This window comes from Kogia breviceps, chromosome 2 (genome assembly GCF_026419965.1).
Source record: "Kogia breviceps isolate mKogBre1 chromosome 2, mKogBre1 haplotype 1, whole genome shotgun sequence".
Classification (NCBI taxonomy): Eukaryota; Metazoa; Chordata; class Mammalia; order Artiodactyla; family Physeteridae; genus Kogia; species Kogia breviceps.
This window is the reverse complement of record NC_081311.1, coordinates 84,490,917-84,511,364: the sequence shown is the minus strand read 5'-3', so window position 1 is coordinate 84,511,364 and position 20,448 is coordinate 84,490,917. Positions and strand designations below refer to the sequence as shown.

The window sequence follows — 20,448 nt, the reverse complement described above, 5'->3', positions numbered from 1 at the left end:
GAAATATTCACCCTACATCACACAGTCTTGATAACTTTGTCTAGAAGTGGGTGCGAATATTTAAAGGGCTTAGTTGACGTAGTTCCAAGTGTAGTAAATTTCTTACATAATCTTCAAATTCCCAGACACACTTAGCATTATTCTCTTTGAACTCTCACGATACCGCATCAGTAGACAGAGCCCTGTGCTGCATTACCCCCACTGACCAGCTGGAAGTTTTTAGGTGTTTGTTTTTATTAATAGGCCAGATCCACGGTATCACTGCTCACAGGAATTTCTTGAACTGTTGCGCACACTTACAAGAAGCAGATAGATCTTAAGATGCTGACCCTCAAACATTTCAGTTCAGCGATGTCAGAGTAGCTGCGGAGACAAGGCCTCTCTGGTAACTGGAAGGTGGAGGTGCCATCTGATTTATCACAGAGTCTCTGGCATCTAGCACGATGCCTGGCACACAGCGTATAGTCTATAAGTGGTAGTTGTTTTTTTACATTTATTTACTTATTCATTTATTTATTTCTGGCTGCGTTGGGTCTTCCTTGCCGCGCGCGGGCTTTCTCTAGTTGCGGCGAGCGGGGGCTACTCTTCGTTGCGGTGCGCAGGCTTCTCAATGTGGTGGCTTCTCTTGTTGGGGAGCACGGGCTCTAGCCACATGGGCTTCAGTAGTTGCAGTTGTTGTGGCTCACAGGCTCTAGAGCGCGGGCTCAGTAGCTGTGGCTCACGGGCTTAGTTGCTCTGCGGCATGTGGGATCCTCCCAGACCAGGGCTCGAACCCATGTCCCCTGCATTGGTGGCAGATTCTTAACCACTGCGCCACCAGGGGAGTCCTCTAAGTGGTAGTTTTTATTACGATCCCCTGCTCCTTTTAAAAAATCTACTTCCCTCCCTCTTCCCCTCACAAATGTCCCATCCCAGTTACGAAAAGACATTGCCCCAGAGTCTCTTTTTACCATAGCTTTGTTTTGGCTTAACATTGATTACAACCTAAGTGCCAGTCCTGCTGCTTCACTGGGGGACCCCGCAGAGAAGAACCGCCTTCCACTTCCTCAAGGGGTTCACCCCTCTTATCTCACCAAGAAGGTGAAAGGATGGGGGGAGTGAGGGAAGCTCTCCAGGACCTTCAAAAAGGAACGTGCTAACCACTGGCTCTAAGAACTATGTTATCAGAACATAAGGCCCTGGGAGAATAAGTCCAAAAACAGAGAAGCTGTTTTTGAACTGTTTTTGTTGTTGTTGTTAGTGCTGGGTGACTAAATCACAGTCTCTTTCTTCCCCACTTGATGTGCTGGGAATGGGCCAATGATTTCTTAAACTGACAACTGTTTTCTAGAGCAGGGGGCTCTAAAATCTCGAGTAGCAGAAGACTATGGTCCAAACCAGGCCAAAAGAAACAGGCTGGGGCAGGGAAGTATGGTTAACTGCCTAGCAGAAAAGGCAAACTCGGCCCCAAGAGGAAAAGGGCATTCTTTGCACCTCAGAGACATTGCTGAACCAGTGTAACACTAAGTGATGTTGTTAAAAGGGGAAAAAACAAAACCCTGGAAGAACCTTTCAATTGCGCTCAATTTGGATTAGAGGTCAGTCCACCCTTATAGAGGTGGGAAACATCTAGCCCCAGAGCAGCACTGAGTCAGGCCCTCCCACGTCCTTCTCCCCAGCTCCTTTTGGCAGCTGGGCCAGGTTTCGGCTGAGGCCATACAGACCCCAGAAAGACCAGAGAAGTCTCTCTGGATGAAGGACACTTCTCAGAATACAAATACTTGTACTGTGGAAGGAGCCAGGACGGTTCTGGGGGCATCTGCATGCCCACATCTTCCCCACTTCCTCCCCAGCTCAGGACCTTGGCTCATAGAGACTTGGCAAGTGCAGTCTCTACACCGGACCGTCCACCCCGAAAAGGAAATCTGGAAGTGTGCCTTCTTGCCCACAGGGCTTCTCCTCAGGGCCTCCTGCAGGGGTGGTTCCGTGGCAGGGCCTAGGCAGGGCCTGGTCTCAGCCGGCTCCCGCCCGAGGCCGTGAGCTCTTCTGAAGCCCTGCCCTTGTTGTTGTTGTGTAACAGCAGAGCTTCCCCAGTATCTTTGCGTTCGAAGCCACCTGGCCGGCTTCCAGTTAATCCCAGAGCTGCTTGGAGCACAGCAGGGCAGGGGAAGGCCAACGGGGACGCGCTGCGGCTGCCCAGGCATCTCAGGCCTCCTCCCAAAGGCGCTGCTTTGGACCACGACTCGGATGGACTCTGACACAACAGAAGGCTGCTTCGAGCTCCCCAGCTGCTGGAGGGAAGCTGCGGCAGCGCTGTCCTCTCCGGTGGGGGCCCATGGGGCCCATGGGGCCCGCGGTGGAAGAGCTGCCTCAGGAGCCCAGGCCCCAGTGCTCTATGTGCAGGCGAGCGGATCCCACCCATCGCACAGTCACAGGTGCTAAGCTCCATCAGGGTTTGAACTCTTAGCAAGGAGAGAAAAGGCAGGAGGCTCGAAAACAATGCAGGAACTGGCTGAGAAAAGCACCAGAAGATAAGAAATGAAGAGAGCTCTCCAAAGAGAGGGCTAAACTTTGGGGGTGACAGATTCTCAATAGCAGTGGAATCTAGGGATCTCACTCTTTTTAAAAAAAATTTGTTTAACTTTATTCTATAAATTTATTTATTTATGGCTGCGTTGGGTCTTCGTTGCTGTGCACAGGCTTTCTCTAGTTGTGGTGAATGGGGGCTACTCTTTGCTGCAGTGCGTGGGCTTCTCATTGCAGTGGCTTCTCTTGCTGTGGAGCACAGGCTCTAGGCACAGGGGCTTCAGTAGTTGTGGCACACAGGCTCAGTAGTTGTGGTGCACGGGCTTAGTTGCTCCACGGCGTGTGGGATGTTCCCGGACCAGCGCTCGAACCCTTGTCCCCTGCATCGGCAGGTGGATTCTTAACCACTGCGCCACCAGGGAAGTCCTGGGATCTCACTCTTATTTGAGGATTTAAAAGTTTAAAGTTAAAGAGAAGTATTTCTAATTAAGGAGACATTCATTTTCTCTCCTTTAAGAGGTAGGATTTTGACTTCTCAGTTTTTTATAACTAGCTCTTAACAGAGATGACAGTTGTGAAAGAGGTTAATCCAAGGGCTCACCGTGGTGCCTTCCTGGGCCTTGACGTATAGCTTGATGGCGCCCGGATTGCTGTGTTTTTATTCTTCTTCACTTCTGGTCCCTTGTTGGACATACCTGTGGTTTCATTCTGAGAGGCCAAAGGATTTTACCAACAAACTCAATGAGCCATCAGATCAACTTGTGGGTTAAGTCAAGTTTGAACTTTATCTATAAATAGAGGGAAACTTAGAAACATTGGTAAACCCAGGAATGTTGGCTTGAACAAGAAATGCATTTTTAAAAAAATTGAGAGACACTGTTAGGAAGCATAAATCCCATTTTAAAAAAATAGCAGAAGAGGGACTTCCCGGGTGGTCCAGTGGTTAAGACTCTGTGCTTCCAATGCAGGGGGCGCGGGTTCGATCCCTAGTCAGGGAACTAAGATCCCACATGCTCCGTGGTGTTGCCGAAAGACTGAAAAAAGATATAGCAGAAGAAACTAGAATGATTCACCACACAAAACTCGAGGCCTTGAGTTAATCTTTCCAGCGGAGAGGTCAGCCCTTGGTGTTCTGCAGGAAGGGGAGCTGAAATCTTCTCCAAGTCAAGGGCCTGCCTGCTGTCTCCCCGGACTGTGCAGCTGTCCTTGCCGTGAGGCATCCTCTCCTGCTTCAGGAAACCTTTGTGTACGGGTTACAGGGCACTTAAATCATTTGGAGGCAGGATCTTCCTTCTGAATTTTTGGGCAACGGTTTTATTGAGATTTCATTCACCCCTTTAAAGTGTACAACCCGATATGGTGTTTAGTATATTCAGAGCAGCACACCACAATTTTCATCATCTCACATTACCTTCTGAGTTGAACTTTGATTTCTCTAGGCACGCTTGTTGGCTTCTCCATACATTGGTAAGAGATATGCTAGATTTTTCACTCAATATTTCTGGGTACATATTATGGCATCCTTTGACTGTTAAAATTTGTGTCTTCACTGCTACTTCAATTCCTTTTTTCTGCATTCAGAGATGAGTCAACAGGCTCACAGAAGCCAAGTGACAGCCCCAGGGCCATAGCACAGCTCACTGGCTCTGGGGTTCAGCAGCACACTTATCTTCTCAGGCCTCAGCGTTCCTTCTGCAAAGAGACCCCAGGCCCCACCCCTGCACCAGCTCAAACCAAGCAAACTGATTAAATTCCCTTCTCCCTATAACCCCCCTAAAGCCCAGATTTCCTTCTTACAGGTACATGCATTTCAAAGCATCTGAATTTGGGTCTGCACTGTCACAGGGGGTAGACTGTACATCCTGCCACTTCTCCTGGAAACCAGAGGAAAGCAGTGTGACGGGGCTACGGGAGGCTCAAGTCCAGGCTGAAGGCGCCACCGTCACTGGGACTGTACCCAGACAAGACCACCAGCATTATGGCAACTCTCTAGGTTTTTTTGTTTGTTTTTTTCCTTTGTGTTTTGAAAAACAACCTCAAGTTCAGAGACGCTAAGCTGCTTGCTCCGGGCAGTGTATCTGTCGTCAAAGCTGAGTGATGTGAACAAAACCTAATGCAGAAATAATCCCAGTGATCCAACATATGTGGGTTCAGAAGCTCATTCTTTTATTTACAATGCCCCTCCCTCTCCCCTTCCTTTCCTTCTCCCTCCTGTGCGCCCCGACCCCAGCCCTCCAACCTTCTCCTCTCCTGCCCGCCCCTCCCTACCCTGGACTCCTCTTGCCAGCTTTTGGGGAGTCCAGGGCAGCACCCTCCCAATCTGCCTGTGATGGCCTGGCTTGTAGGTCATGAACTTTTTTCTTTTTGGCTACGCTGCACAGCAGGCGGGATTTTAGTTCTCCGATCAGGGATCCAACCCGTGTCACCTGCAGTGGAAGCTCGGAGTCCCAACCACTGGACCGCCAGGGATGTCCCTCATGGGCCATGAACTTAATGTGTGGGTTGTAACCAGTATTAAATGTTGTATCTCATAGTACATCACACATGGCAATGGTTTTCTATGTGTTGTACTCTGTGGAGTCCAAGACACACTTTTGAACACTTCTGGACTCAGGAGAGAATGGGCCTCACAACTGGATGGCACCTTACCTACCCTCGGCCAGGTGATGGTTTTGACACGTAGAGTGGGTGGTTAGTCCAGCTGCCAAGCCCACATCGCTGCAGCCACTCATTTCTGTCAGCAAAATGTTTAAGGATGATTTAGGAAGGAATAAGAAGCCTGGCTGTTTTCTGAAAGCTTCTGTTGACACCAGGATAACGAAGGTGCTGACATCAAGCCTTTCAGGATGGGTGTCAATGGCCTGGAATGAAATCCTGGGGGCCACAGGCTGCCTTCTCCTAAGATGCCCCAACCATGGTGTATTTGAGGGCACAGAGGGGAAAACTTAGATACTGAGGACTCACTCAAAAAATTGGACTCTGGGTGAGGAAGTTTTAGGAACACCCATACCAATGTATTTCACTTATGTTATAAGACTATGTAAGTCTGAAAGTGCTTTAAATAAACATAAAATGAGGACTTCCTGGTGGCACAGTGGTTAAGAATCTGCCTGCCAATGCAGGGGACATGGGTTTGAGCCCTGGTCCGGGAAGATCCCACATGCCGCAGAGCAGATAAGCCTGTGCGCTGCAGCTACTGAGCCTGTGCTCTAGAGCCCGCGAGCCACAGCTACTGAGCCCGCGTGCCGCAACTACTGAGCCCACGCACCTAGAGCCTGTGCTCCACGAGCAAAGCCACCACCATGAGAAGTCCGTGCATTACAACGAAGAGTAGCCCCTGCTCACCGCAACTAGAGAAAGCCCGTGTGCAGCAAGAAAAACCCAACGCAGCCAAAAATAAAGTTTAAAAAACCTCATTTCTTTAAAAAAAAAGAAAAAAAAAACCTATGAAATGAAACAAAACTTATAAGCAATAAGAAAGCGTTGTTCATTTGATGACAGCTTAAAAAATACCTCTTATAATCAATGGAGTCTTAAGTTCAATGAAACCCTGTATACATGTGCACTAGGTCACAGTGTAAAATATGTTTTTTCCTGTAGGTTGAGGTCTAAAAGTTTGAAAGCCCCTGCTTTAGGAATTTTCATTAAAACCATCGAAAACAAACAAGCAGGCAAACAAAACCATTCTTTCTGCTTCCACGCGGCTCGGTCTGGGCCCCCTTTAAGGAGCCGCTTGCACCAGCTCCGCCTGCCACTCCCTCAACTTTTTACTCTTTTGGAAACATTTTAAACATAATGAAATAAAACTTCCCTGCACCACACGTAATGGATAGTTCTCAAGTGTCCACTGGGGACTCCATGACCTAAGTTGTCCCTGCCACGCTAGCAGCCCCTCCCGATCAGGACCCTGGCCCCCTTACAGTTTGGCTGTCTTTTTTTTTTTTTTTTAATAACTTTATTTTTGGCCGCGTTGGGCCTTCGTTGCTGCGCGCGGGCTTTTCTCTAATTGCGGCGAGCGGGGGCTACTCTTCGTTGCGGTGCACGGGCTTCTCATTGTGGTGGCTTCTCTTGCTGTGGAGCACGGGCTCTACGTGCACAGGCTTCAGTAGTTGTGGCACATGGGCTCAGTAGTTGTGGCTCGCGGGCTCTAGAGCGCAGGCTCGGTAGTTGTGGCGCATGGGTTTAGTTGCTCCGCGGCATGTGCGATCTTCCCGGACCAGGGCTCGAACCCGCGTCCCCTGCATCGGCGGGCGGACTCTCGACCACTGTGCCACCGGGGAAGCCCAGTTTAGTTGTCTTTGAACACATACTACAAAATACACAGTTTTGTAGGACTTGAACCCTGTGTAAATGGAGTCATTCTGCGGAAGTAATCTGTCTTTCTTCCTCTTCACTTAACACTGTGATCTACAAACATTGTTGCTTGTAGCTCTGCTCTGTCCGTTTTTCTTGTTGTATTTTGTCACCATGTGACTACTCACTAATGTATATATCCTTTCATCTCACAGCCGTTAGTTTGTTTCCAGCTTTGGGAAATGGTGAACACTGTTGCCATGGTCTCTTTCGTGTCTCTTCCTGAGCAGTGTAAGCGTGCATCCAGACAGCGGGTGGGATGTCTGGGATGACAGAGTCTGCCTTTCTTCAGCTTCCCTGTGTAATTCCAGACTGTGTCTCAAAGACATAAGGCACCCCCGTTCCCAGCTGTGTTACAAGGATCCCAACAAACCAAACTTAGCACTGACAGGCTTTTACAAAGTTCTTAGCCTGATGGGTCTATGCTGGAATCTAATGTTTTAAATTTGCATTTCCCTGAGTAGTACAAGGGTGAGTAATTTTGAATTTCTTCTTGGCCATTTGAGTTTCTTTTGTGAAGTGTTTCCTGTGAAGACTTTTGCTTTTCTTCCCCAATTATTATAGGCTTTTTTTTCTCACTAATATGTAGGATTTCTTCATAATATAGAACTCTGCAGACTCATATGGTAGTCAGTAGGCTCATGTGGTTAAAGTCATTAAATTTAAAAAAATCAGTTCCTCAGTTATACTATCCATATTTCAACTGCTCAATAGCTACATGTGGCTTCCAGCTACCTTAATGGAAAGCAGAGAACTAGAGAACATTCCTGCGCTCACAGAACATTCCAGAGGACAAAACCTGAGAACATCCCCCTCCTCACAGAATATTCCACAGGACAAAACCTGAGAATATCCCCCTCCTCACAGAACGTTCCATAGGACAGGACAGGACTAGAGAGCATTCACCCAATCACAGAACGTTCCACAGGACAGAACTAGAGAACATTCCCCTCCTCACAGAATACTGCACAGGACAGAGTAGAGAACATTCCCCTCCACATAGAATGTTCCACTCACAGGTCTAGAGGACATTCCCCTCCTCAGAGAACGTTCCACAGGACAGAACAAGAGAACATTCCCATCCCAAAAGAACATTCCACAGGATAGAACAGGACTAGAGAACAGTCCCCTCCTCACAGGACATTCCACAGGACAACACCAGAGAACATTCCCATCCTCATAGAACGTTCCACAGGACAGGACTACAGGACATTCTCCTCTTTACCGTCCACTCCACAGGACAGGAATAGAGAACATTCCCTTCTCACAGGTGTTCCACAGGATGGGACAGGACTAGAGAACATTAGTCTCCAACAGAACGTTCCATAGGACAGGACAAGACTAGAGAACACTCTCCGCCTCATAGAATGTTCCACACACACTACTAGAGGACATTCCAATCCTCTCAGAACGTTCTACAGGACAGAAAAGGACTAGAGAACATTCCTCTCTTCATAGAACATTCCGCAGGACAAGACAGGACTAGAGAACATTCCCTTCCTCATAGAATGTTCCACACATAGGACTAGGGGACATTCCCCTCCTCACAGAACGTTCCAGAGGACAGAACCAGAGAACATTCCCCTCCTCACACAATGTTCACAGGACAGAATGACAGTATATTCCCCTCCTCACAGAAAGTTCCACAGGACAGAACCTGAGAACATTCCCCTCCTCACGGAACGTTCACAGGACAGGACTAGAGAACATTCCCTCCTCACAGAGCGTTCCACAGGACAGAACTAGAGGACATCGCCTCCTTACAGTCTGTCTATTCCACAGGACAGGACTAGAGAACATTCCCCTACTCACAGATGGTCCACAGGACAGGACAGGACTAGAGAACATTCGTCTCACAGAATGTTCCATAGCAGAGGACAGGACTAGAGAACACTCTCCTCATAGAATGTTCTACACAGAGCACTAGAGGATATTCACCTCCTGTCAGAACATTCCCCTCCTCCCAGAACATTCTACAGGACAGGACTAGAGAACATTCCCTTCCTCATAGAATGTTCCACACACAGGACTAGTGAACATTCCCCTCCTCACAGAATACTGCACAGGACAGAACCAGAGAACATACCCCTCCTCACAGAATATTCACAGGACAGGACTAGAGAACATTCACCCCCTTCACAGAACGTTCCACAGGACAGAACCAGAGAACATTCCCCTCCTCTCAGAACGTTCTACAGGACAGGACTAGAGAACATTCCCCTCCTACAGAACATTCCACAGGACAGAACCTGAGAACATTCCCATCCTCAGAAAACATTCCACAGGAGAGAACCAGAGCACATCCCCTCTTCACAGAGCGTTCCACAGGACAGGACTAGAGGACATTCACCTCCTCACAGAACATTCCACAAGACAGGACTAGAGAACTTTCCCCTCCTCACAGAACATTCCACAGGAAAGAACCTGAGAACATTCCCCTTCTCACAGAACATTCACAGGACAGGATGAGACAACATTCCTCTCCTCACAGAACGTTCCAGAGGACAGAACCTGAGGACATTCCCCTCCTCTCAAAACATTCTACAGGACAGAACAGGAATAGAGAACATTTCGCTCCTCACAGAACGTTCCAGGACAGAAGCAGAGAGCATTCCCCTCCTCACAGAACGTTCCACAGGAGAGAAGTAGAGAACAATCTCCTCCTCTCAGAGTGTGCTACTGGACAGGGCTAGAGAACATTCCCCTCTTCACAAACGTTCCTTATGACAGAACCTGATAATATTCCCCTGCTCTCACAACGTTCTACATGACAGGACAGGACTAAAGAATCTCCCGCTCCTCACAAACCGTTCCACAGGACAGAACCTAAGAACATTCCCTTCCTCTCAGAACGTTCTACCGGACAGGACAGGACTACCGAACATTAAACTCCTCACAGAACATTCCACAGGACAGGCCTAGAGAACATTCCGCTCCTCACAAAATGTTCTACAGGACAAAACCTGAGAACAGTCCCCTCCTCACAGAACGTTCTAGAGGAAAGGACAAAACTAGAGATCATTCCCCTCCTCACAGAACATTCCATAGGACAGGACTATGGAACATTTCCCTCCTCACTGAACGTTCTACAGGAAAGGACAGGACAGGATTAGAGAACATTCCCGTCCTAACAGAACGTTCCACAAGACAGAACCAGATAACATTCCCCTCCTCTCAGAATGTTCTACAGGACACAGGAAAAGGGAACATACCCTTCCTCATAGAATGTTCCACACACAGAACCAGAGGACATTCCCCTCATGAAAAATGTTACATAGGACAGAACTAGAGATCACACCCCTCCTCTCAGAACGTTCTACAGGACAGGAGAGGACTAGAGAACATTCCCCTCCTCAGAGAATGTTCCACAGGACAGAACATGAGAACATTGTCATCCTCTCAGAACGTTCTACAGGACAGGTCCAGAGAACATTCTCCTCCTCACAGAATGTTCCATAGGAAAGAACCTGAGAACATCCCCCTTCTCTCAGAACATTCTACAAGACAGGCCAGGACTAGAGACTTTCCCTCCTAACAGAACTTTCCACAGGATAGCAGCAGAGAACACTCCCCTCCTCACAGAACATTCCACAGGGCAGGACTGGAGAACATTCCCCTCCTCACAGAAAGTCCCACAGGACAGAACCTGAGACAATTCCCCTCCTCTCAGATAGTTCTACTGGACAGGCCAGGACTAGAGAATATTCCCCTTCTCACAGAACGTTCCACAGGACAGAACCAGAGGACACTGCCCTCCTCACAGAACATTTCACATGACAGGACAGGCCTAGAGAACATTCCCCTCTTCACAGCTGATTCTACTGTCCAGTGCAGTTCCAGATGTTTGTCTATGTCCGTCACATGTTACTAGTCCGTCCTTCTATTAACAACCTGTTCACTTTTTCTTTTTTGGTTCTTTTGAGGAATGGATGTTTTTGAATTTAATCAATCTTTTCTTTTTTTATTGAGGGCCTTTTTGTGTCTTTAGAAATTTCTCCCTATTTCTAGGTCATGAGGATATTCTTTTAAATGCTTTAGATTTCTGCCTTTCACATTTAGGCTTTAATTTACTTGGAGTTGATTTTCATGCATAGGGAGTTATGGGTCTAATTTTATTTTGTTCCCTGTCGATTGCCAGTTGTCTTAGCCTTGTAGTACAAAATCTCTCCTTCCTCCCTTGCTGTGTGTGTCACCTTCACAGTTTCATATTTGTTTCCTATTACCTTTCCTCTTTTCAATCAGTTTCAACGCGCTTTCAATGTCCATTACTCAACCATAACTTCTAGTGCTCAGATTGTCAGTCCCCACCACCCCTCCCCACCATATCTAATGGATAATTTTGAATCCTTATCTTTTGTGAATTCTCAGTAGCACAGCTGACCATTCCGATTTTGAAGCATTTTCTCTCCTAGGCTTCTGGAACGGTACCCTCTCCTGTTTTTCTTCCTTTGTTGGCTGTAACTCCTTCCGGACCTTTAAATGTCAGGAACATCAAGACATAGTCCTAACCCCTGATCTCCTCCTGATAATCCTTGGTCATCTCATCTATTTGCAAGGTTTCCAATTCCAACTACATGCCAAGGATTCTTGCCCTGTCAGGGACTGATTCAGTGATTAGCAGGCCTAATCCAGTTCGGAGAGGTTTGATGGTGCTTCCAGAAATTTTTTTCTGTGCTTCCAGAAATTATTTTCCGTGTTCTAAAGAGCAATGAGTGGAAAGTAAGGTCACATTCCCACTGGACATGAATGTCTGGCCCTCGTTGCTGCTGGTAGCACGCTGCACAGGAGACCCACCTGACCTTTAGACTTTGTCATGTGAACCAATAAGATTCGTTATTTTTAAAGCCACTTGGAGTCCTATTTCTGTCCCGCATGGCAGAAAGCACTGTAATGAAGACAACTCCCGAATTAGCAGGTCGAGGCCCGATGTCTCCTGAGCGCCAGGTGTCTGTCCCTCTCTAAAGGCCAGTCTGACGTCTTCACTTGGTTCTCTCATAATCATCTCAAACTTAAGAGGCCCCAAAGTGAACTCTTTATCTCTTCCCCAAACCTCCTCTTCCTCTAGTACTTTCATCACAGTAAGTGGCAACACCAGCTATGAAACTGCTCTTGCCAGAAACACTGGGGTCATCCATTATTCCTTTCTTCTTTTCTCCCATCCAACCCAGGGCAAAGTCCAGCCAAATCCAGCTCTGAAACACTCACTGGATTTGTCCCCTTCTCTCCTTGCCCACTGTAGCCACTCTGGCCCATGCCGCCCACCTCTCTCCCCTGCACGACTGCAATGACCCTAACTGCCCCCCACCCTGCGTTCCTTACAGCTGCCAGTGATTTCTTTTTAAATCAGTTAATTCTTTCACCCCAGTGTGAGCTGGGGATCTGGGCACTTACTGAATGCCTCTGCTTCCAGGTTGGTCAGGAGCGGTCTTATCTGAGGCTCAGACAGGCAGGATCTGCACCCACGCTCACCCGTGTGGCCTCTGGCAGAATTAGGTCCTCACCGGCTCTGGGTTGGAGGCTGCTCTAAGTTCACTGCCCCGGGAGCCACTCGGCAGGGCAGCTGGCTTCCACCACTCAGCTGTGCCCCGCAGCACCTGGCAGCCTGGGTTCAGTAATCGATGCCTAGTTATCCTGACGTTGAGGTGAGTTCCCATTGTAAACATGTGTCTGTACGCCTTCCTGTTGCCAGCAATATTAAGGTGGAAACTGGGCTGCATCCTTTCCCTGTTCTACACCCTTCAGTGGCTTCCATCCCAAACTCCTGTCAGTGCCTGACCGCCGTGCCAGTTACCCAAGCTCATGTCACGCTGTGGCATTCCTTACCTGCCCCACTGGACTTCCCTGAGTGCGCCCGGTTCTCTCCTGACTCTGCCTGGATAACTCTCACCTACCCGACAGGCCTCGGCTTAATTACTACTTCTTCGGATCCCTGGGTTTCTTCTTCCACCGCAGCCAGTACAGCACACGCTACAGACCAAAATCATGTATGTATATATTTATGGCATCATTTGATCGGTATCTGCCTCCCTCTCTGAAGTCAAGCCAGGGGCTGTATCCGTTTTGCTTACCACTGTATTTCCACCCACTAACATGATATCTGATTGTAACGGACACTCACATATTAACACAAAAAAATTTTTTTTTGAATTTCAGTCAATCATAGGAGAGTATTTAAGTGTCCTTCAACGCGTGAGATTGACAGGGAACATTTGCGTTCCTTAAGCTCCTCAGTGAAGATTTTCTGTTCCCCACAAAGCAGTTTGAGTCACTCGGCTACTATGCAGGTGGCAATAATATGAATTTCTGGTGTGGGCCAGGCATAGATATAATGGACGCTCCTCTAAAACATGCAAATGAAAAGACAAGTTGAAATACAGACTAATCTTTTAATCCAGGTACTTAATGCCAGTCTGGGCAACAGCAAAATCAGAAGCCTACATATGCAACAGATTTTTTTTTTTTTTTAAATACAACCAAGACATTTTAAATACAGGAATAAAATGAAAAACTAGGAATCATGGATACCCTTAGAAGCTGGATCTTGAACATAAAAGCTTTAAATTGTTTCCTGTTTTATGTCTTTCATTACTTTCCTTTATCCGAATTTTCTCTCTTTTGGCTAGTCTATATTGCTAAATTACAGTCAGATTTTCTGAGCCTGTCAGTCTAAGAAATTTCAGCTGTTTCCTCCCCCCTCCCTGTCCCCCACCTTAAACACATTGCAGCGATTTATCATTGTGCTTCAAAATAAGTGAATATTCTGCGGTTTCTTTTAGCTACATATTAAGTTTGTTCTTACTAGCAGTTCCTGATCCTGCTGGCTTCTACTGATTTATCCGGCAAAGGGAAGCGTGAGTCTTGTAATTACTGCGAGGAACACGGCTACTACAGACCTCACGTCACACTCTACCTGGTCCTGTGGGAATGAAGGGAGACGACCGCATGCGTGAAGCGCGTGGGCCCTGGGCCAGGCCGCCCACTTCACACTCGGGCTTCATCCGCCGCTACTAGCTGTAATTGATGACGCCACTGGCTGTAATTGATGACGCTACTGGCTGTAATTGATGACGCTTGGCAAGCGACTCAATCCACCAGTGCCTCAGGCTCCTCGCCTCTAAAATGGGGATTAAAAACAGCACTTAACTCACAGCGTTGTTATGGAGATAAAATAAGTTACTTTTCATAAAACTCTTGGAGCAGTTTCTGGTAGAGAGTAAGCGCTATATACATATGCTTGTTAAATAACTTATTTATACTCATACTTCCTTTTTGGAGAGTTTTTTTTTTGAAAAAGTTCTTCTATCTTCAGGACTATACCCTCTAGCTAGAACTTGAGGATTTGGAATATAGATCGTCTACGTAACACACCTGAGACATGCTGACTATTCCATGTTGGGTACAGAGAGATAATACAGCTTTTCGGAGTATTTCAGGTATTTCACCTGCAAGATGGAAATATCTCTAGTCCTGTCTGCCTCACAGGATTGCTCTGAAGATAAAATAAAGCAGTACGAGAAAGCGACCTGAAGACTGTGACCATGTCCTCACGCACCGTTGTGGACATAAGGACACATACACACTCTTAATATTTCTAAGGTTTTGGGGAAGTAATGTGGGGTAATTTAACTATATCCCACGTTACATTTAGCTCACAAAAGAAAGAGGCCAGATATGCAGATCATTGAGAGCTGGAACTGAAATCACAAAGTGTGTATGTGATTGGCAGTGTGATGGCCGACCAACCTAGTGCCTGTTTGTGTTTAATCAGAGAAATTCTGCACTAAAACGCAAACGTGAAACCGAAAATCGGCAGTACTTTCACTTCTGAGAATGACTCAGCCCAATTTAGGGATTTCACTGTTTCTAGCAATACACCCCACAATCTAACTTAAGAGTTCACTTACTACAGATAAGAACATGCTTGAGTTCTAGGCTCTACCAGCAGACCACGTGGAAGGTGATGCTGCCTGGGTAAGCTGCCAAATATTCTTGCTTACAGTATCTCAGATATATGGATTTTTATGAGTAAGAGACATTTCCTGTTAATTAGGATCTTAGGCTCAAGTAAAAAAAAATGTTTGGCCTAGAATTCTAGCCTTCCCATTTAATTTCATGATACATCTTGGTGTCCTTGCCAGAAAATTATGTTTTAAAGTACATTTTAAAAATTCTTGCATCATTTAAACCTTTTAATCTTTGAGTCCTTTATCTGGAATGGTTCAATAAATGGTCTGAGTTAATTAAATGACACCATCCTTATGCCCCTTAGAGATTTTACAATGGGGTCTTTAAAGAAAACTGAAGTAGGATCTCACCAAAAAACTCGAGAGAGAAAAATGTATGTTGTCTCTGGCGAGCAACTGGCAAGTTTGGATGTATAAAAAGTACTGTACGCTATCAATAATCCACATGAATGCCGAAAGGAATGATTTGAAACAAGCTGGACAGAATACAAGAGACGGGGAGAGCGGCTGCCCAGGGGGTCCGGGCTACGTAACTGGCTGCCACCTTGCAGAAAGCTGAGCTGTGTCCCCAGAACAGCCCACACCCCCACCTGTCCTCAGTTTAAAAGAGATGCCAACGCTTTTTGTTTTTTGAAACTAAATACATTTTAATAGAAAACAAAATACAAAATAACTCTTTTCAGAAAACAGAAATATTTAATCCTTTTTCCACAAATTAGAAGCTGCTTTATCTTCAGAGCGTAGTTTTCGACGTGTGTGTTCGTTCTTAAGATTTGTTTCACAGACTGTTCATTAAACTGCTATTGCAAAGCAGGAGGTGGGAGGGACGATCTCGGGGGAAAAGACGCTGGAAAAGCCACACCTCAGAATCATTTGGAAATTCAGCATTTCCTAATTCTGTCTTTTGACTTCTCACTTCCAATTATTTTCATTTCTTTACCACAATCTGTCCTTTCAGGGGAGAGAACTGTTAATAGAAGTGCAGCCACGAAAAGAATCTATCCCACCATCGCTGCAAGAGCCCAAGACGTTCTCAGTCAAACCCACCCACCCACTTCTAGAAACATGTCAGCCGGAGTGATCAATCTGTCACCCAGAAATTTTCCCCTTCTCCCAATACACTGTGTGACCAAATTCTCTGAATTCCCTGAACCTCAAAATTCCAAGTATCACAGCCAGTGCCAGGAGTAAAACCTGAAAGATGAGAGCAGAGAAGGCCCCTCTGCCAGTGCTAGGTTTCCTCTTCTCATTAATAATAATAATTATAATTATAATAATAATAAAAAAATCCTGGTTCTCTGTAATCACGAAAAAGGAAATAATTTGCCAGGATGACCCCGCCCCCTTTCCTAGTTCCCGCCCCTGAATTCTACCCAGAGAGAGTCCCTTCCACCCAGTGACCCTGCAGCACTGCTCCCGGAGAGGGCGCCCAGCAAACCTCTGGCCAAGTGCAGCCCCGGCGAGGTGAGGGCACCTTGGCTCCAGAGACAGGAAGGGGCCGGCGCGAGGACACGGCGGGATCTCCGTGATTCTCGATCTCACATTCGTTCCCCGTCACTGCCCTTCCTTCCCCCGTCCTTCCACACTCGGGGGCTGAGCGAAGGGTGGCGGGCTCGGGATGTCCGCGGGACGAGGGGGCACGAGGGGGGATGCGTGGGGACGCGGGGAGTCCTTCACAGTCAGTCAGTGATTCCATCCGTCTGTCCTAAGACTTGCCGTCTGGAGCCCTTCGCGCGCCCCAGTCCATCACATCGAAGATCGAAGTCAATGTTCCTGACTCTCTTGTGTGATCCCGGTCACCAGCAGGAGGTTGCAGGCCATGAACTGCACGCTCAGCACGCTGCTCATCCGGCCGGCGTAGACGCCCACGAGCTCGCCGGACGAGCCGTCGGCGGGCGCGCTGCAGTGCGCGCTCCTGACGTCCCAGATGCGCACGGAGTTGTCCATGGACGCCGACGCGATCAGGCTGCTGTCCGGGCTGAAGGTGAGGCTGGTGATGTTGTCCGTGTGGCCCCGAAGCTCTTTGTAGAGGGTCCCGGACGCCAAGTCCCACAGCTTCAGCCGCTGGTCCTCGCCTGCTGACGCCAAGTACTTACCGTTGGGGGAAAAGGCCAGAGAGAGCACGGGGCCGCGGTGGCCCGTGAAGAGCCTCACCGAGTTCCCCTGCTGGGTGCTCCACAGCCGGACCGTCTTGTCGGTCGAGCCCGTGGCTAAGTAGTTTGAATTGGGGTGGAACTTGACGCAGTCCACGTCCGCCAGGTGCCCGGCATAGATGCGCAGCGGGTACGTCCGATCAAACGACCACAGCCTGGCCGTGCGGTCGTGGGACCCGCTGGCAAAGTAGAGGCTGTGCGGGCTGATGTCCAGGTCCCACACGGGGTAGGCGTGGCCCTGGTACAGCACGGTGTTGGTGAAGCTGCCGAGGTCCCAGTACCTGATGGACATGTCCTCAGAGCAGGAGAGCAGCCCTGAGCTGTCCGCAAGGAACCTGGCGCTGTACACGGGCCCGCAGTGGCCCCGCAGGACCTTCATCTCCGTGCCTGCGTTATCGTCCTCGTCGTCCTGCGGGGACGCACGCACACACACACACACACACACACACACACACAAGAAAAGAGTGTTTAGTGGTCTGTCACGGAAAACAAACGTCTAGAAACAGCGCTGCTTGGGAAACAGCATCTACTCAGTAAATGACCCTGCTCTTTAGGGTGACTCCAGGAGAAGAACTCTTAATTGCATACCTGAGTAAAAAGTCTCCTACCACTTACAAATTGCCTTCCTTACATTCACCTCGCGGCTAAGACTACAGCAAGGCTACTAGTGCAGAGCGATGACTGTGGGCCTTACTCTTAGGTTGAGGAGAACCGACTTCAAGAGCCCATCACTCGAAAAGATGTACTTTTGAACTTATGTTCTTAGATGCTTGTATCCTGCTGGCATGTCTTCGCCCGTCAGTCTCAGCTGCTCTGTAGGCCATGCTGCTCCCTGTCTCTAGTCCATTTAGAAAAATCCCCACATGCCTGTTACGGCCATGCCTGGGGCCAGTGATGGAGGCAGGCGTGGTTTCACTTCGAGGTTTTTATACAGAACCGCTGTGGGAGTTCAGCCAAAAATAAAACCTGGACATACCACAGAAATGACAGTAGGCCAGGAAGGTGCAGCCATCAGTAAATTATGCTCACACCCTGTGACCAGGCATGAATGGCTGGTGTCCAAAAGGAAAGAACAGTTTTGAAACCGTGACTTTCTGGAGGGTCTCAAATATTTTCCCAAAGTAACAAACGAGGCGTGGAGTCAGAATTGCTCTAAATAAAGCCAAGTGACTCGTGTGAGTCTTGGAAGTGAATCCCTACGTGTGGCGACAGAAAAGACGACTCGTGGTGTGGGGGGAGAGCCCCTCTCCTCATCCTCTTCCCCACAAGCACACTCTCTGTGTTCAAACCCACTCTCCGTTCATTCTCTCGCGGACAAGCTCCTTATAACTGCAGCCGTCCTCACCCTGGAATTCATAAAGTCAAGTGACCTCACTGGAAGAGCAGGGGGTAGGATGGAGCTTCTGGAACCAGGTTGCCTCGTGAGCCTTTGGACAGAAAAAGGGCATCCTTTTAATCTGAAAACTATTAAATTCAAAATAGAATGAATGCCTCCAATGTTTATGTATTGGAGAAAAGTTAAGAGAAATAAACATTGATGTCCATGAATATTCAAAATGGCTCTTCCAGATACTCAACATTAAAGGCACATAAGCGTTTGAGAGCTTAAGGTTCTACTGAGCGTTACCAAGAATATTAGTAATTTTCGTTTCCGAAGAGATTACAACAACACTTTAAAGTTACAAGAAGGACTCACTGCTCTGCACCGGAGAGTTTGTGTAAGAGCCGCGGGGGCAAGAAACAACCCTGAGTGAGTTACACAGAGGGCGTCTGAAAGCTAGCGGCCGACCAGGGCGCACATTACTGTCTCGGAGGCTTAAGAGGTCTTCATTTGGAGCAGGCAGTCATGGAAGTGGGTCTCCCCTCTGCGTGCTCACAGGCAGAGAGGAGGACACACCGGAGTCAAGCTGGACTCCCCAGGGGCCCAACCATTGTCCTAAGCCTGTGGAAAAGTGCCTGGTTGACTCTACACACCAAGAAATGGGGAGGCCAGACTGGGCCTGCTGGCTATCTGTATCAGCTCGCTGCCAGGACCACAGCTTAAAATAGTCCGGCCACATTTTTTTCTGTGGCTCAACCCATCCCCCTGAGGGCCTCAGCACTGTCGAGCTGAAACCCTGAACAGGCAGTGGGTCACACGTGCCTGGCCTCACGGAGCCTCCCATGCTGACAGAACAGCACCCCAAATGCCTGGCCACTGTCTAAACCCTCGCAGGACCAGATGCATCCCAAATAGGAGTTTCTAATTTGTAAAGTACTTTCATGTAATAATAGACTATATTATGTACATAAGACATGCTTAAACTAGAAATTTTCGAAGAATAAGGAAACTGACAGATCTGGTCTTCAAATACTATAGTCTCTGCTGACCCTGCTTGAGGCCACAGGTTCCCTCCGTCTGCTTCCGGGCCAGGACGTTCCAAGTGGCCCAGCTCACAGTGCGGTCATTCCTAGATCAGGGTACCTTGGGGTCTGAAAGTCAGCCCCTGGCTCTTCTCCAATTAGCTACCGATGGAGCTGAAAGAAATTAAATATGGCTGGGCTTGGGAGTGGGTAAGACTTGGAAGCAAGTGAGACACTGCTATCTGTGTGAGAGATGATAGCAGCCTGATCTAGGAGAGAAAAGGTGGCTGTGGGCTAGTGTGAATGGATGTGTGCTGTACGTGTAAATACACAACACACTTCTAAGGCTTAGGACAAAAAGGGAGAATATAACAGACTTCATTAATATTTTAAAAATACTGCTTATGTGTAGAAATGACAATATTTTGGCCATACTGGATTGAAAATACATTACTAAAATTAATTCTGACCACTTCTTTTTGCTTTCGTAATGCGACTACTAGCACAATTTTAAGTTACACACATGGCTCACATTATATTCCTACCGGCCAGACCTAAATGAGTTATATACACAAGTTACAGAACTGAGTATTACTGACAACACTGACTTTTTCAAACCTAAAGATGACCAGATTGGGGGCAGAATGACCAGACGTTAAATGAACTGAACACAGGTGCTGCACTGCCGGGCTGAGGGCGGGGAGGCTGGTGGTGACGAGGGTGGTCCTGTCCTGTCCACATAACTGGAAAGAAGGGCAAGTCCTCCATTGGGGACCTGTGGTTTGGCCATGCTGTGCAAATAGGAAAAACACACAGCTGCCAATCGACAAGCTACCTCCCTCCGGTGTGCAGCGAAGTGGGGGAGGGAGGGCAGGCCCGCTCCCCATTCCAAGGCTGCCGGTACCGGGTGACGGGAACAGCACTGCGGGTCCGGCGAACACACTTCCGAGGCTAATCTAGGTTCTCTTCACGTGCAGGCAACAGAAGCAGGAGGGCAGGGCTGTAAATCCAGTTGTATTGGGGATAATTTTATGCTTACACAGGAGCTTTTGGTTACTGGTTTTGTTTCTTTTAGAAAAATGAGATATAATTCACATGTTACAAAATTCAGCGGTAGCCATGGTAGAATC

The 20,448-nt window shown here is 47.9% G+C and overlaps 1 protein-coding gene and 1 long non-coding RNA gene across 12 annotated transcripts in view; one reads left to right on the top strand and one right to left on the bottom strand.

Moving 5' to 3' along the window:
* The window catches only part of LOC131750872 (uncharacterized), a 39,178-nt gene extending 25,173 nt beyond the window's left edge, over positions 1–14,005 (top strand). For 6 of the 8 annotated variants that reach the window (XR_010839036.1, XR_010839034.1, XR_010839031.1 and 3 more), the window contains one exon: positions 4,305–5,041. This is a non-coding gene — a long non-coding RNA (uncharacterized lncRNA). Of the gene's footprint in view, positions 1–4,304; positions 5,042–12,268; positions 12,501–12,600; positions 12,843–13,660 lie in introns of those variants that run through there. The other 2 variants (XR_010839035.1, XR_010839037.1) reach the window with 2 other exon arrangements.
* Positions 14,006–14,071: 66 nt separating this feature from the next.
* TAF5L (TATA-box binding protein associated factor 5 like) overlaps positions 14,072–20,448 on the bottom strand; it is a 28,181-nt gene continuing 21,804 nt past the window's right edge. For 2 of the 4 annotated variants that reach the window (XM_059053892.2, XM_067025747.1), the window contains exon 5: positions 14,074–17,384. In XM_059053892.2, coding sequence (XP_058909875.1) covers positions 16,587–17,384 — 798 coding nt within the window. In that variant the 3' untranslated portion in view covers positions 14,074–16,586. Of the gene's footprint in view, positions 17,385–18,320; positions 18,403–20,448 lie in introns of all 4 variants that reach the window. The other 2 variants (XM_067025748.1, XM_059053893.2) reach the window with 2 other exon arrangements.